Source organism: Bacillus rossius, chromosome 3, assembly GCF_032445375.1.
Source record: "Bacillus rossius redtenbacheri isolate Brsri chromosome 3, Brsri_v3, whole genome shotgun sequence".
Taxonomy (NCBI): Eukaryota; Metazoa; Arthropoda; class Insecta; order Phasmatodea; family Bacillidae; genus Bacillus; species Bacillus rossius.
In genome coordinates, this window is record NC_086332.1 from 113,608,254 (window position 1) to 113,624,410 (window position 16,157).

At 37.1% G+C, this 16,157-nt stretch overlaps 1 protein-coding gene across 1 annotated transcript in view; it reads right to left on the minus strand.

Moving 5' to 3' along the window:
- Positions 1 to 552: 552 nt before the first annotated feature.
- Positions 553 to 16,157, minus strand: part of LOC134531164 (vacuolar protein sorting-associated protein 54) — a 183,988-nt gene continuing 168,383 nt past the window's right edge. The window contains exons 20-21 of the mRNA XM_063366788.1: positions 13,345 to 13,497; positions 553 to 2,230 (exon numbers count right to left, since the gene is read on the minus strand). Of these exons, the coding sequence (XP_063222858.1) occupies positions 2,119 to 2,230; positions 13,345 to 13,497 (265 nt within the window). The 3' untranslated portion in view covers positions 553 to 2,118. The remainder of the gene's footprint in view (positions 2,231 to 13,344; positions 13,498 to 16,157) is intronic.

Below are 16,157 nucleotides of genomic sequence, written 5' to 3' on the forward strand. Positions count from 1 at the left end.
CGATGGAAATAATTAAAATGGGTGAATACAAAAAGTCTTCTGAAGCAGCTGTTGCTTTTTTTCATTTCTGTGGTACCATTCTGGCTCTTGGTTGGCCTGCCATCGCTCTCACTACCCCTCGTTGTAGAGGAGCTAGGCTCCTCAACATATACTGTTTGTCCAGGTCAGCCCTGACGTTACTATTGTATTACTCAAAGCAGTAACCTAATCTAATATAATATCTGCCGTATTTACCTGCAGAAAGGTCGCCTCTACTTATGAGTTGAACCCTTAATTTTGGGCAAAAAAATCTAACATTTTCACCGTAAGGGTTTCCTTCAAATATGGGTTGTGCGTGCCATAGTACTGTCTCCAGTAGAATACAAGTGAAGTCTTTAAGGTCCGTGTCTCAGCTTATTGCCACATAAGGAACACGGCACTGATGACCTTCGTCCTTCCTCTCTTCATCCTTTATGGCCCTTCCTCCCACCTCCCCCAATGTCTTAACATTATCGAACAAACAATACAAAGGAAAAGAATACTGTTATTTATTTCAATGTTTACCTTCTCGTGCATTTGTTTTACCCGTCCCCTTCCCCAAGAGAGAAAAGACCGCAGGCTATTTTCTTGTCAATTTTATTTTGCCAGTTCCCTGCAATAACATCAAGCATGCTCTTTACAGCAGTTATGAAATGTTGCAGTAGAAAATGTAGGAAAGCTCATGCAAAAACAATGTTTGTACACAGTTGCATCACAAAAACCTGTTGAGATATAAACGTGATGATTGAGTATGGTGCCAGTTCACAAACATTTACAATGATGAGTGAGGTAGGGAGAACCATAAACACTGCTGCTTGGTCACACACACTCAAACACACACGCACGCACCCTCCCTACCCATCCCCCTTTTCTCTCTCTTTGGTTGGTTTATTTTTAGATTCTCCCTGTTGCCCAGCGCCAGCCCAGCAGCCCGGCAGCCAACGTAGCAGTTCATGATGCTTAACACACTAATGATCTATTTTAATTAAACAATTTATATTTATTCATGACAGGTTAGTTATTGAAGCATGTAGTCAACCACAACAGTCCAATGTTAATTTTTTTTACCCCAAGTGGAAAACTAAAAAAAATCGGCATAAAGTTTCAAACCCATACGTGGGTAAACACGGTACTTATGGGGGTCTGTATTCTTGAATGCCACAGATTCTCCCATTAATATCTGGCATAACATAAACAAAATCATAAATAATTGGAACCATTGACTATCAATCTCAAATGGGAAGAACTAGATCCACCTACATTTAAGACAAACATAAAATTTTATGATGACCTCAATGTAATATGACCTGACTGTTTTAAAAAAAATAAAACCTTTAAAGTAAGATGGTAAAATGTCAAAATCTATCTACAACCAAAGTCTAACTATGAAAACTAAAAGATTCTAACATTGAATTATCACCACCCCAAAGAATTTTAGATGACGGATAACACATATTTGTTTGACTGGTAGTAGTCATCATTATCAGCACCAGTCTAGCTCTCATTGCAACTGCAATCTTTGATACTTTATAAAATAAACACACAATACATGTTTCAAAAACATTTATTTTGTGGAATGTTTAACAATTAAGTGTGTGCCTCGCTTTAGTTTACTTTAAAAAACTGTTCTGAGCATTATCAATTTAATCAATGAGTTTATAATATATAAACAGATGTTCTGTTTTCTAACTGTGTTAACTGAAACATGTCTTTTTTTTTATAATCACATACTGTCCACATCATTAGTATAATTTACAGGCATTCAACCCAACAGCTTACAAAAAAAGTACACCTAAACCATTTAGTTTCTTAATTATGTCATGAAAATGGCACACAAACAATGTGTTTAAAGCTAGCATTATCTGCAGTATGTTGTATGTACATGTCTTTCTCAATAAAATTATGAACACAAGAAACATAAAAATATATTTCTAACAATAATAATGTATTAATAAGTCAGTTCAATAAATAAATTTTGATAACGACCTATGAATTGTACAACGAGATCCACACGGTCAGTCATCAGCAGTAGTCGAGCTGCAGACCGTCGCCTCTGCGGACTCGCAATGCATACAGGATGTCGCTCACGCGGTGCTGGTGTTATCTCTGCTGCCAGATGTCCTCCATCGTGTCCCGGGAGAGCTCGTCAGCCGGCAGCGCCCCCAGCGTCTTCAGGGTCTCCAGGTAGAACGTCAGCTCTGAGGTCACAACCCTGCAACACATCAGTTAACTTACATATTAAGAGAAGAATGGGAATTTGGAAAATAAACTAGGTATACAAAATTAAGCAACAAATTCTAAAGAATGTTTTCGCTATGAGAAAATTTAAAATTTTTTGGCCTTAAGTTAGTAACATCATGTAAATGGTATAAGGGAGTTGCCTGCAATAAATGTCTCCCTAAAACAATGTCTTTACTGTATTTTCACACGGTAAGGTTTGGTGGTTAAAATTTCCGTGGTCCCGGGATTATATTTACGATTCTCGGTGACTGATAAATAGCGGAGAAATGGCAGAAACAAAAAACTGCTAGCCACACATCATTAGTATCAACACACTACAAAATCACCGTGCAAACAAACACAGTGGCCATTTTTAGCCGACAGTATTTCCCCTAAAATAAGCATGATGTGATTATTATAACCAGGACTCACACACACACACATACTCTATGTTTCCCTGCATTTTCTTTGTCCAAGCAAACATTTATTCCCCTACCTAATTAATAAAACTTTGAAGATTAAATAAGTATATAAAACTATAAATAACTTGGAAAGGGCATCACCGTCAGTTCCCTCACCATGACGTCCTCCGTGCATACGGGACCGAGCCAACGCCTGGAGGGCAGAAACCAGCTCGCCACCCTCCATCCCTCCTCCACACACCCCTATGGCCAGGATGGTTTAAAAGGCCGCGCTCGGGCATGAGCTGACTAGGAGCAAATGTCGTAGTATGACAATAAAGGGAACTCAGGTCTTTTAACATGGCGAATGCGGGACACACCCAACTACAGCAATCCCCCTGACTCAGCCTGAAGAACACCCATGAAATTCAAATTCCAGTGTATTAAAATTGGAAATCTCAGCAGAGATTTTCTTTTGTCATAGAGAAACGTATTTACACGCCATACTTTTTAAAATAAAAATAAAGTATTCATAATTAAAATGAGTTTTCGCGAACTAAAAAAAAATTTTGACTTTAAGATCATTAAAAATGACTTAACTTTAAGTATGACAACAAAAGAACACAGATCATACAACTTTTACAATACAACATACATTAACTTGAAACCTGAATTTTTGTACATCATTTATTAAGAAATTATTCCAAGAAACATGATAAAATAGTTAAATTTCCTAGAATATACGCACACACTTGACCAAAAGGGCTAAATACATCAAAGTAAAACATTGGGTTATGAATGTCATAAGCCCAGAATCATAATATATTTTGAAAAAGGCTACCTTCTCTTATTGTGGCTATTAAAGTTTATAAAATGTATTCCAGAATAGTTTTGCTATTACAAATATTTGCTTGATATGCTAGCTAAAGCTAGCTAAAGAAGTTTGTCACAGTCTCCCTCTAATGCCCCTCTTCACTGTAGCCCTTTGACAGTCAGCGAAGGTCAGTTGAAGGTCGCCTCTTCTTCGCCTTCATCCTCATGCCCAGACGATCTGACCAAGTATATCCCTCTGCTGCTTCTTGTTTTAAAAGAAGCCATGTAAATCACTCATACTGAGGAAAGTGGTACCAGAAAAGCTCTCGCAAATTCTGCAAAACCAGAAAGAAGCTAGTGTTGAAGTGTTCATTATACTGTCTTTTGATGATTAAATTAACATTGACAGAATTTTTCTACACAGTAAGTAATAAATGCAATAAAATAAGACCTTTTAATACATTCGAGTCAACTCATTATGACTTGTTTGAATCACAAAATACAAGGCTTTTTTTTTATGGTTTTAGACGTTGTCACGTCTAATAAATCGATGAACGCCGGCTGCACGCACGAAAAAGTGTACCGTTACGCAGTGTCCCATTACGCTCATTGTTACGTTACACTGTGTCCCGTTACGCTCATTGTACGCTTGCGCCGCACGGACAGATGTGAAAACTTAAAACTTTGTTTATAAATGTGTAATATGAAATAATTTCTACGTCAAATGTACGTAAGAAAATGAATCTGATTACTAGTATAATTTCAAGTATTTATTCTTTTATTAATAAAAAAGTAGCATCTGTCGACGAGTGCAGTAATAATAGGTTATGTTACAATTGACTAAAAAATTATGGTGATTCATATAATTGATGATAGATATTTGATTACAGTTTATTTATATGTAAACTTTTTCATAATTATATTTAAACTTTATAGCTAAATGCCAGTTTTTAAAATTAATTACAAGTCATCTACACGTAAACTGTTTCGTCGACTGTTTATAAAGTGAAGTGAAAAGTTAATGTGGTTTTCATTGTTTATTACAACAACAATTTCGGCAATAAAGGTTAATTATTCTTGCATCTTAAAAATCTGATTACTAGTATAATTTCAAGTACTTATTCTTTTATTATTAAAATTAAAATGATTCAATTTTATTCATAAAAGTATGCAATCATTTCATAAATGTTTTGTTATGATGTTGTCACGTTAAACTATCGTCCGTAAACTGACTTTACAGACAACCAATATTTTTATTTAAATACTTTGAATGATACTTTAAATACACACTATGTGATAAAAAAAACATATGAGTTTAACTATTTTAATAATATTTTAATCATAATTTTATCTATTCTATTTCCAAATAAGTGAATTTTTATAAATAAAAAAGTTTCACGTAAATAAAAATTTTTCTCATACTTTATATATTATTCGATGTAATGAATATTTTTATGAAATCCAGTTCAGTTATCATTTATCACATATTTCCAAATAATTACCTGAGAATAAGATACAAATACTCGGATAATTTTTAGTTTTTTAGGTTTATGAAAAGTTTGACTTTGTAGGAAATTTTTGATGCAATGTGGCACACACAGAGCATAACCACAGTTTTTGCACAACCAACATCCTCAGTTGTTTACCACTGTTGGCTTTGCCCATATCGGAACATACTTTATAGTATCTTGTGAGATTATGTTTATTTTCGGTTGGCTGAGTTTTCTTTGGAAAACTGTGAGCAGACAATCAATCTGTAAATTAGGATGACGATTGAACTGATGCGTTGGTAGCGCCATACAAGCCAGCTGATTCCCAAGAGCTTTCATGAAGCTTTCCAAACTAGTTTTGTTGCCATTAGCACTCTGTTTTTTTGGAACAAAATTAAAGAATTTATGATTAACATCAAAATAAGATGGGGGAAAATTTTTTTCACTCCATTTTATTGATTTTATTTGAAAGGGATTGTAACTGAGTAAGATCATCATGATCAATGCCAGTTTTGTTTAAATTGTAGTCAAGTACAATATCAGGTCAAGTTTCCTGAGAAAAATTGCGGTTTCCTGCTTTCTGCAAAATAATCTCTAATATACAATAAAATCATCCCTGGTAAGATAGTATAAAAATTATACGTGTTTAGACATAGGTAAAATACTTTTCAAGCATATTCACTAGGTTTTGAATAATTGCATGCAAACCTAATGTGTCGAGTATTTAGATGATAATTCATAAAAAGATCAGAACTGCAGTTGTCATCTCTGAACCAGAACCTGTTCATAAAATCTGTCACTCTTGTACAATGTTTTCGCCATTTTCACCACAGCAAAAGCGAGGTAATTCCCCTGGCATGATGCACTATGTCCAAAGCCACTTCACACGTAATACAGCACATGGCATCTAGTGGCAATCAATAGAACTACGGCGACTGTGGAAAGCGGTGTGACAATCCAAGCTTATTTCCCACTTGAGCAAGCACATATCAGTCCATGAAAATGTCTGCTCGAGTCAGGCTGGAGTGCCGTTCACTGTATTAAAATACTAAACTCATGCCGAGTTCGAGCATGGACCCGAATGTTAACAAAATAGAAATTCTGGTGAAGTCATTTATAAGCAATAGGTAAATTCAATTTATTTATTTTTAATAGATTCTAAGTCACCAAACAAAAGTATACATAAAATAAAATACCTTGCTTTTTTGTGGAAATTTTATAAATAAATAACACCAGTTTTAAGAAAAATTCAAGCCCCCTTATCAGGACTCTACTAATAATTAAAATATTTCCATGTTTTCCAGATTCCCGCCCGATGTCATAGGAACCTTGAAAATACCAATGCAATATCCCGTTTTGTCCTGAATATAAGTCGGCTCGCATATTAGTCAACCCATTGCTTTTCAGTTTAAAATTTGAGGGAAAAATATACTAGTAAATTTAAAAACATAAAAAAAAGCACTTGCTTACAATAATCTAATGTACTTCTTGGGAACCTACTGGTCACGTAATTACACATCTTCAACCTAGATTATACAATTTATTTTACAAGTTAGGGTTACACACCAAAATTACTAAAACATTTCTTTAAATCACATTTTTAAACTGTAAGCTTGGTGGTAAGAACTAATGATTGCAGTCACTATCATTATCGCCATCACTGCAGCTCACACACACTTCACTGCTGGTCACACTGTCATATCTCCTGACAACTACATATTACCGGTGAACAAACAACTTGCAATTCATCAATTTGTACATTAAAAATGTGTTATTTATAAAAAGGAATTTTGCAATGGTGAAAAATTTAAGAAAATTTCTACATACAGGATAAAATAGACATTGTTTAAAGATATAAAATACATATTTTGATTTCTTACAATTTATAAATGCCCACATATAAGTCGCATGTGCACTTATTTGTATAAATTTAGGGTAAAATTTTCAACATATTCAGGACAACATGGTAAGCTCCTTTTTCACTATATAGCTGTACCGATTCACAAATTTTTGCAGATACTGCAGTACGCCAATTCAACTGTTGCCAATTCGCAGATACAGGTTAAAACACATTTCGGTTGAAAAAAATTATAAATGTACTAAATTACTCAAAAATATCTTATTCTTAGAAAAGCATGCAATGCAAATATACATATTTTGGTTGGAGTAAACAAAATTTAATTTAAAAATACAAAAGATAACCTACGACGAACTGAATGGGATTTTTTTTCTCAAACCAACAGATGGCTAAGAAATTATTTGAGTTGAAAGTATGCAATACAAAAAGTGAAAAGGGTACTTGTGGATTTTTAGGTGATGCCAGACACTTTCATTCTACAATAATATTGGCTAAATATTAACAAGCGTGTCTTGAATCTGCAGAAATGCTGATTCAACTAAATACTATAAATAATAGCAAAATTGGCTTCTGCTGATGCATATCAGTACAGCTCTAATTACTACCACAGTTGATAAATATGTATCACAATTATACTGGAAAGGCATGACACCTATTGAATTTTTTTCATCGCCCAACGTTGTTTGATAGTATCCGCCATCGCGCATCGTGACGTGGTCTCGAAACAAGAATGCACTAAATCAGCTATCCTGCCTCTTCTAATGCTCCCAGTGGACTGAACTATGGTGTGCTGTATGGTTTCCCCCCCTCCCCCACACCAAACTTGTTCGAACACTCTGCAACCAGTAGGGGCACGGTAAAAAAGTATATTTCATGACTTTTGGAACATATCCTGTATATGCCACAATTTACATTTAAAAAACACCATTTTGTAACAGCTTGCGGTATGTTGTAGAATTTGTAACAAAGCTAACAAACTACAAAAACAAAATATTTGAATGTGTACTTTTTTCTACTTTCATGGCAAAATATAAGTTAGTATCACTGTTCAGCAAGAACCATCATATCTTTACTTATCTAGTCAAAATGGCAAACACTTATTTTTTTTTTAAATATATGCTAGAAAAGTCATTTCAAAATGTCTAAGTAATGCAGTTGGGAAATTAGTTTCTAACCAGAAAATGGCAGAATAAAAAGAAAAATAATAAAGAGTTAATTTTCATTTCTTCAATATTTATTGTAAAGCCTAGGCTACATTTGCAAAATCACTCAAACAGCATATAAATAGCACAATTGCACACGCAAAGCACAGAACTCGAAGCTACATTTGCACATAACACATCAGTTTGAATATTTCAGACAGATTTTTTCCTACGTAAATATATTAAGTTTCAAATGTTTCCAGCCTGTAGCTGGGTTAGCCAAGTAAATTGCCTCTATCTTCCTCTGTGCTTTCACCATTCCTCATTCTTCACTTTATTCCATTCTGCACCTCTCTCCTGCAGTCCTTTAACTATCTGCTCTTCCCAACTCCTCCTTGGTCTTCCTTGGAGTCTTCTTCCTGTGAACTTCAACACTATCATTTAACTAGGCAGCCTCTCTTTTCTCTTTCTCTGGACATGGCCACACCATCTCTTTCTCGCTTTTTCAAAGATGTTATTCAGGTCCTGTACTCCTTCTCTTGCTTGCCACTATCTCATTCATGATCCTGTCTCACCTTGTCACTGACAGCATACTCCTCATAAACTTCATTCCAATCGCTCTGATCTTCCCAGCATCTCTCTTATCTACAGTCCAAGTCTCTACCTATAAGTGACCATGGGCACAAAGTAGGTATTGCACAACACTTGTTTGCACTTTAATGACACCTCCCTCTTCCATACCAAATCTCTCACACACCTGTAGAATGCATACCCTTGTTGTCCTCGCCTTACAATTTCCTCCTTGTATTTGCCCCCTCCCTCCAATACACTTCCTAGATACTTGATGGTTTCTACCTGTTTTAACTCAACTCAACACCATGTAACTGAATGCATCTTATAACTTTATTTTTGTTCCTCATCATGCCCATCACTTCACTCTTTTTACTGCTGTATCACACACAACATTTCCTCACTTCCTCACTCCATGCCTTTAACTGCTCTCGCACTACATCTTCCTTTTCTCCCCAAATCATCAGATCATCAGCAAATAGCATGACCTTCATCTTTCCTTCTCCAATATTATCTTCCACTATCTTCATTATTCTCTCCACCACTATAATAAATAACAATGGAGACCATGCACTACCCTGCTTCACTCAGTTGGCTTGTTTAAACCACTTCGTCATCCCTATTCCAGTTCTCACACTACTACTGTTTGTCTTATACATACTCTTCACTCTACTTATTAACTCTTTATTAATCCCAGCTTCTTTCATAGCCTGCCAAACACACAGTCTTTTCACAGTGTTGTATGCCTTCTCCACATCCAGGAATATCATTACTAGATCTTTCCGAAATTTGTATCTTCTTTCCATCAGTTCACGTATGGCAAAAATCAGATCTATGGTAGATCTTCCTTCTCTAATTCCATGATGCTCCACACACCATTTGCCTGCCATGCCCTTCCTTAACTTCTTTCCAAGATCTTCTCATACACCTTTACACAGTGGCACATCAAAGTGATCCCCCTATAATTTACCATCTTTTCCTGCCTCTATTCTCAAACACTGGTACTATTACCCCTTTAATCCAGTCCTCTGGTATGCATATTTCTTTCCAAATACACCTCATTGCTAGAGTCCCGTAAAAATGGTTTTATTTTTCCTTAAATTTCGTTTTGAAAAAATCAAATTTCGGTTTTATTTCGCTGTTTTGGTTTTTCATGTTTACTTTAACTTTTGAGAATGGTTTTATGACCTACAAGTTTTGCTTGGCTAAATAATAGTGGCACGGCGTATACTCGTATACTGCCCTCTAAAGTCAACACTATTGGCAAATAAAAATTGTAGGCTTGAAACAGCTCGGCACGGCCCGGTGCCGCCTAACGCGCTGCCTCGGCACGGCCCGGTGTCGCCTAGCGCGCTGCCTCGGCACGGCCGTGGTGTCGCCTAGCGCGCTGCCTCGGCACGGCCCGGTGTCGCCTAGCGCGCTGCATGTCTCAACTTAGTATTCTTTTAATATTTCTTGCTGCTGTTCTTTGTCCCGTTGACGCCGTATTCACTTGCTCTGCGGTCGTATTGCATTTGCTGAGAAGTGTAGTTACGGCAGTTAAAGGTCACTGATTTTGCTTATCAATCGGCGTAGTGCCATGTGTTCATGTTTACGAGTAGTAGAGGTGTAAAAGTAACGAAAAAAAAGTGTACCCGTATGTATTCGTTACTATAACAATTAGTACTCGTTACTATCGTGTCGCTACGTTACTCGTTACTTCTGATACCGCATAACATGCAATGTTATGTTGCAGCAACGAATCGAGTCGTATTGCGTACGCGTACAGTATGACGTCACGTAAATAATAATAAATAGAATATAAACAATTAACAATATTTGATAATTAACAGTTTTTGTTAACCAAGAAACAATTAAATCTCATTAGAGCGATTTTATTATATTATCTCTTTTAAGATAAAAACAACAAAAAACGTGAAAATACGCGATAATAAATAACAAAAACATACATATTTCTAATTTGTAAAAAATACTTTCTTATAAACAGTAAAAAACTTGGACGACAAATTTCCATATTATACTTAATAAACAAACATCGTTCTTTGTAACGTAAATTCATCGAATATGCGCGCGCATGCGTAAAACATACGAAAAATGCGAGTAACGAAATCCAGCCGTGTGTAACGTTTCGTTACTCGATACTAGATGGCGCACCCGTTACTCAGTCAGTACCGAATACATACGGTTTGCTACACCTACAGCTCTAACGAGTAGGTTGCCAAGCCAGTCAAACGTAGTTGAAAGCATGAGGTTGTTAACTGTTCAACATGAAAGGAAGAATTAAAATTTTATATTTCTCTACAAGATTAATGTGTAAATACAGCGGGTTGAAAATCATGGCAGCTATATTGTGTTGAAAACATCGCCGGTATTTTTTATTAACTTTGTGTTGATGCTCAGGTACATTTTTCTCTTTTTAATTAGTTTATGATTGCAATTACTGCTTTCGTTTCAAATTGTAATGATTACGTGACGGGAATACTGTAAATCATTAATTTACTTTCATTACTACAAAGCGGCCATGTTGAAACTTAGAAAAATGGCGATGTGCCGTCAACGTCGTGTTTACTTGTTTTTCGCGATGTCTTGCATGGGTGGTCTAATTCATTATTATCAGTTTTATTTCTCGATGCTGTGCGATTTCGGTGTTTTGTCGCGAATTAAGGTAAATTGCGGTGTTATTTCGCGATATCGCGATTCGCGAAATTTCCGTGTCTCTACTCATTGCTCTTTACAGTCAATTAATTCCTACTTCTACTGCTGACCATATCATTTCTACAGTCATCTTATCCATCCCTGGAGCTTTGCTATTCTTTATCCTTTTTAGTGCTTCCTCAACATATTTCCATGTGATATGCTCATCATTCCAGTCTGAAAATATTTCCTGCTCCTCTGTTTCTTCTTCCATCTCATTTCTGTCTGGGTTCAGCAGCTTTTCAAAATAATTACCCCACAGTACCTTTTCCTCTTATTCCGTTTCCAGCATTCTTCCATCTTAATTTATCATTTTAACTGTCTGACCCTTTTCTTTCCTATTACTTCGTACTTGGCTGTATAATAGTTTTTTTTTTACTTCCTTTTACATTCTTTTCTAGCATTTCTGTCCATTTTTGCATCCATTTCTTAATCTCCTCTTCTATCACTTTCTTTGCTTCTTGCTTCATTTCCTTATACTCCTTTTCTGTGATTAAACCTCTACTTTTAAATCATCTTCTGAAGGCTTTGTTCTTCACCTTCACTGCTTCTCGCGCTCTCATTCACCATGGTGTTTCCTTCCATTTCCTTTCATTGCTTGTTCTTCGACACAACTCCTTTGCAGCTCCAACCAGGCTTTCTTAAATCTCTCCCATTCCTTTTCAACATCTTGCATCTCTTCTCTGTGCAGGTCATCCTTTACCATCCTCATATAATTCTGTCTCTCCTCTTCATTCTTCAGTTTCCACACCTTTATTCTATTATGTTGTTGGATTACTTTCTTTCTGCATGTCCAACCCTGTAAGTCTGCTACTAACAACCTGTGGTCTCCATCCACTAAGGGCCACACTTGCTATCACTTTAATTTTTTACTTGCTTTTTCACACATATTTTCCCAGCAGGAAATAGTCTATGACGGACTGATGTTCACTGTCCTAGCTATATCTCGTTATCATGTGTGTGTCTATCATTTTTCTGTACTAGCTGTTCCCAACCTTCATTCCATTTCTTGCACTTAATTCCAGCAATTTCTTACCTTCATTGTTATTTTCTCCCCAACCTTTGCTTCCTAACACTTCCTTAAAACCTTTTCTATCTTTGTCAACTTGTGTGTTAAGGTCTCCCATTTCTATCTGCCATTCTCTGCCCATTCGTTACCTAAATCCCAACATTTAATTAAATTTGTTGGCTATTAACACTTAGGATAATAAACTACAAAGAATTTCCTTGCAAATAAATACAAATTAAAGTTAGTTTCACTCTATCTTTGGAATGCACATATCAAAACGATCATCAGTTATTCTATGCCGCTGAATAGTAAATGCTGATTGACTGCAAACAGAAGTTGGCGCACGGCACAGAGAAAAGTTAGAAGTTCGACAACTTACAGTGCATCGTGCGTGCGTTTCTTTGTTGTGCGTCTGCTGTTGGGAATGTAGCTCAGCCTTAAGGTTATAGTTCAATGCGGGATTTGGTACATCCATTAGTGGCGTTAAAATAGTACTTAATGAACAAAATAGTTATTTTTCAGGAAAAAAATATATAAATAAATTACAAAAATGTATTTTTAAGTACTTTTTATGTTGTTAAATTATGCTTCAAAAGGGCCTTTTCTCTGCTTTTATAAATGAATAATAAAAAAAAAAAAAACTCTGGTTATGTTTTTGAGTTATTCTCTAAGAGGGCATTGTAATACTTTGCATAGTTTACCAGGAGTATAACAGTAATTTTAATGGGTGGTTTGTACATTAAAAATAGTGCAACATTGTGAGAACAGTTGGTTAGCTTTGTATAGCTACATTAAAAATATTCTGAAGTCATGTTAAGAACTAGAAAGTTATTAAGTAGCTTAATGACAAACAATTTTACAGTATTTTTATGTAAATAATCTTACCTAATCCACAGTCCAACCAACCACGTATTAAGACTGTTAACTACTTAATGTATCACAATAATTCTCTCTTAGAAAACAATTTGGAAACATGTCAGGAAGTGTGATTGTGTGAGTGTGTCTATATATAAAAAACAAACACCACCCCATCACCTCTACTCGACTGAAAACTTGGCTCGGCTGTGTAAAGTGTATTAACTCTAGCCACAACGAGCTGAAAGCGCACTTGAAAGGTGCGGGAACTCACCCGTGCTGTGGCCCGCCGTTGTTCACCACGTTCATCTTGTGCAGCTGGTCCCGCAGCTTGTCCTTGAAGGTGCGGTGCACCGTGCGGTACAGGCTGTGGACTTGCGCGGCCGGCAGGATGGACGAGACTGCTTCGTGCAGCTTCGTGAGGTGCCTGCGCACAGACCAGCACTCCCTAGCACGCTTTCGCTGCTCGCCAGGCATCCCGCAACTGTCCTCGCACTTTCATGTACGTGTTCATCATGATCACAAGAAACATTATCAGGAAGCTCAAATTTTTCCTTGTAAATGGCAATCTATCTACCAGTATGAATAAAAATGGGCAGACAATATAATGCCAATTTAATTAAACCAGAGTGTTGAGTCGCACAGTGTTGTTATTCAGTTGTTTGTTTTGAAAGACAAGTGGCCTTTGGCGTTAGGGTTTTGTTTTTTGTTTTGTTTTGGGCTGAGTAGTCATGATCTTGGAGAGAAATGGTGACAGATGTATTTTTGTGCATTAAAACATGAAATTCCATAACGAGTTCTGATGGTACATATTTAGTTTAGCATTAAAAGTGCAATTCCGACTTCCAGCAGCTTACTTCATGGAACAGAGAGAGAGAGTTCAAAAACCAGTTCGCCATAAGTCAGGATCCCCACATATTATTTTTCACTCAGCCTTACACCTCAACCTCAGTGTAGGAAAATGCTTTAAAATTACGAAAATGCATTTCCCTTTCCAGAAACTAAACATTATACAATTACAGTTCCACATTGCAAAGCTAAAAAACTTAACACAGATATATATATTTTTTCAATAACCCTGACACTGTCAAAATGTGTGAAAAAAATTACTTAAAATTATTTATAATGTTTAAAAAATGTGAGAAAATTAATTGTCCAAGTGAAACAAAATCAGCAGAGATATTAAAAAACTCGAGCAGAGTCAAAACAGTAGGTTCAGCTCAAAATTCGAGTTCATTATACTTAACAGGATGAATTAAACTGTATTTTTCTTAAAATTCAATATTTGATACAAATGGAGCAAGGTGGAAATATAAGAGACCAATTGAGTCGAATTTTTAGTACATCCCTAAAAAATTAAGTTCAGCTTGAGTATTGAAGAAGTTTTTTCTAGTAATAGTCTAAGTTATGTTGCAGCCGGAAAGCGAAAAATTACTACATTCGTTTACAAAAAAATATTTAGGTTAAAATAAAACTTTGTGGAGATGATATCAAATTCTGAACATCTAGTGATCTGTTCTTCATCTAGAAGAGGTTACTCTCTGAGTTCTTACATTGCAGTAGTTAAAACTTTGCTGTAAGTGAGCATCGATGGGTGAAGTTGAGATGGTCCAGGGAAAAAGGAAAGGAGGAGGAAGAGGAGAAAAAAAAAGGAGGGGGGGGGGGGGAGGGCAAATACTTCACTTGGAGGGATTTTTTGAAATCAGGGGATAAAAGTCCAGTTACGGTTGCGACTCATGGACAACCAAACACAGTGGGACACCCACATTCCCGACATACTGTACTGCATTCAGTGGAGTGTGAATGCTGCGACGGGAGAGACACCAGCAACCTTGGTGCAGGGCCGGAATCTCACTCTACCAGGGTAGTACCGCGTACAGCAACAGCAGACGGAGGAAGAGCTGGAAGAGGCTGAGAACAGACTGCGATGACTAGCCGAGACGTGCGATGCGGTGTGACGTAGGCAGGAGACATACCAGATACAGCGCATGTCCGAGATGATGCAACCACCGCCTACACTGAAGCCCGGACAGCTAGTCTTTGCAAGACTCCATCCTGTATCTGTTGGTAACAGAAATTTTGCGCAGGACTAGTGCCAAAATAGTTAGGACCAGTTTCCGTGATCCGTGCTGGGACCACTGCGGTTGTGATACGTCTGTCTTCGGGCCACGCAGCGAAGTATCATATGGACGACATGCACATCGCGCACGAGCTAGAAGAGGACCGGGCGGAACAGACAAACGACGGACGGGCAACACAAGCACAACCAATGCAAACAAAGATGGCAGGGCTGGCCACGTTGACTCCAGACACCACCGACAAGACCGGATTTGTAGGATTCCCAGAGACGGAGGTAAAGCGCAGAGCGCGTGTGACCATCACAGAGCTACAGCCAGGCGGCTATTCCAAGACTCGTCAGACGGAAGCTCGTCTTTCCATGGGCCCCTGTCAGCACCACCTGTCAGCAACATCCCGAATCAACATGGCCGCCAGCAGACAGCCCGCGTCGACAATAGATAGCAGCACAATGCTGCATCGGCCGCGGGCCAAGTCGAGTAATCGATTGCGGGATGAGATGCTATACTTACGTGGCGTGGTAGGGTATTCTGGTTATTTTGACGCAATCGGTGATCGCATCCGTACTTGTGGGTTATCGTTTTAAAGAGAATTCACACATCTGCTCACAGAAATTAAGATTTCGTTAATATAACCTGTTATTTTCCAATTATACAGGTTTAAACACAAATTTTATGCTATTTTCGGTTTATTTTTATTTTTTGGGGGCCAAAATCTGTCCAATTTGGTTATAGCGAGGACACGGTTATAGCGAGGATCAAACCCGGAACCGTGACACCTCGCTATAACGGGACTCTAGTGTACGTTGTATGACATACTTATCGTCAGTCGGCTGGTTGGCTTGCCCGCCCGGGTGTGACCTGCAAGTCACATCATGTATCTTTCCACGAATTTTCCAAACCATCCAATATTACTGAAACCAATATTACTGTCTGGAAATTACATTTTAATTTTTCAAAAATTAACTTTCTTATGTGTATCACTGCATGATTCACACCAATCCTATCATTG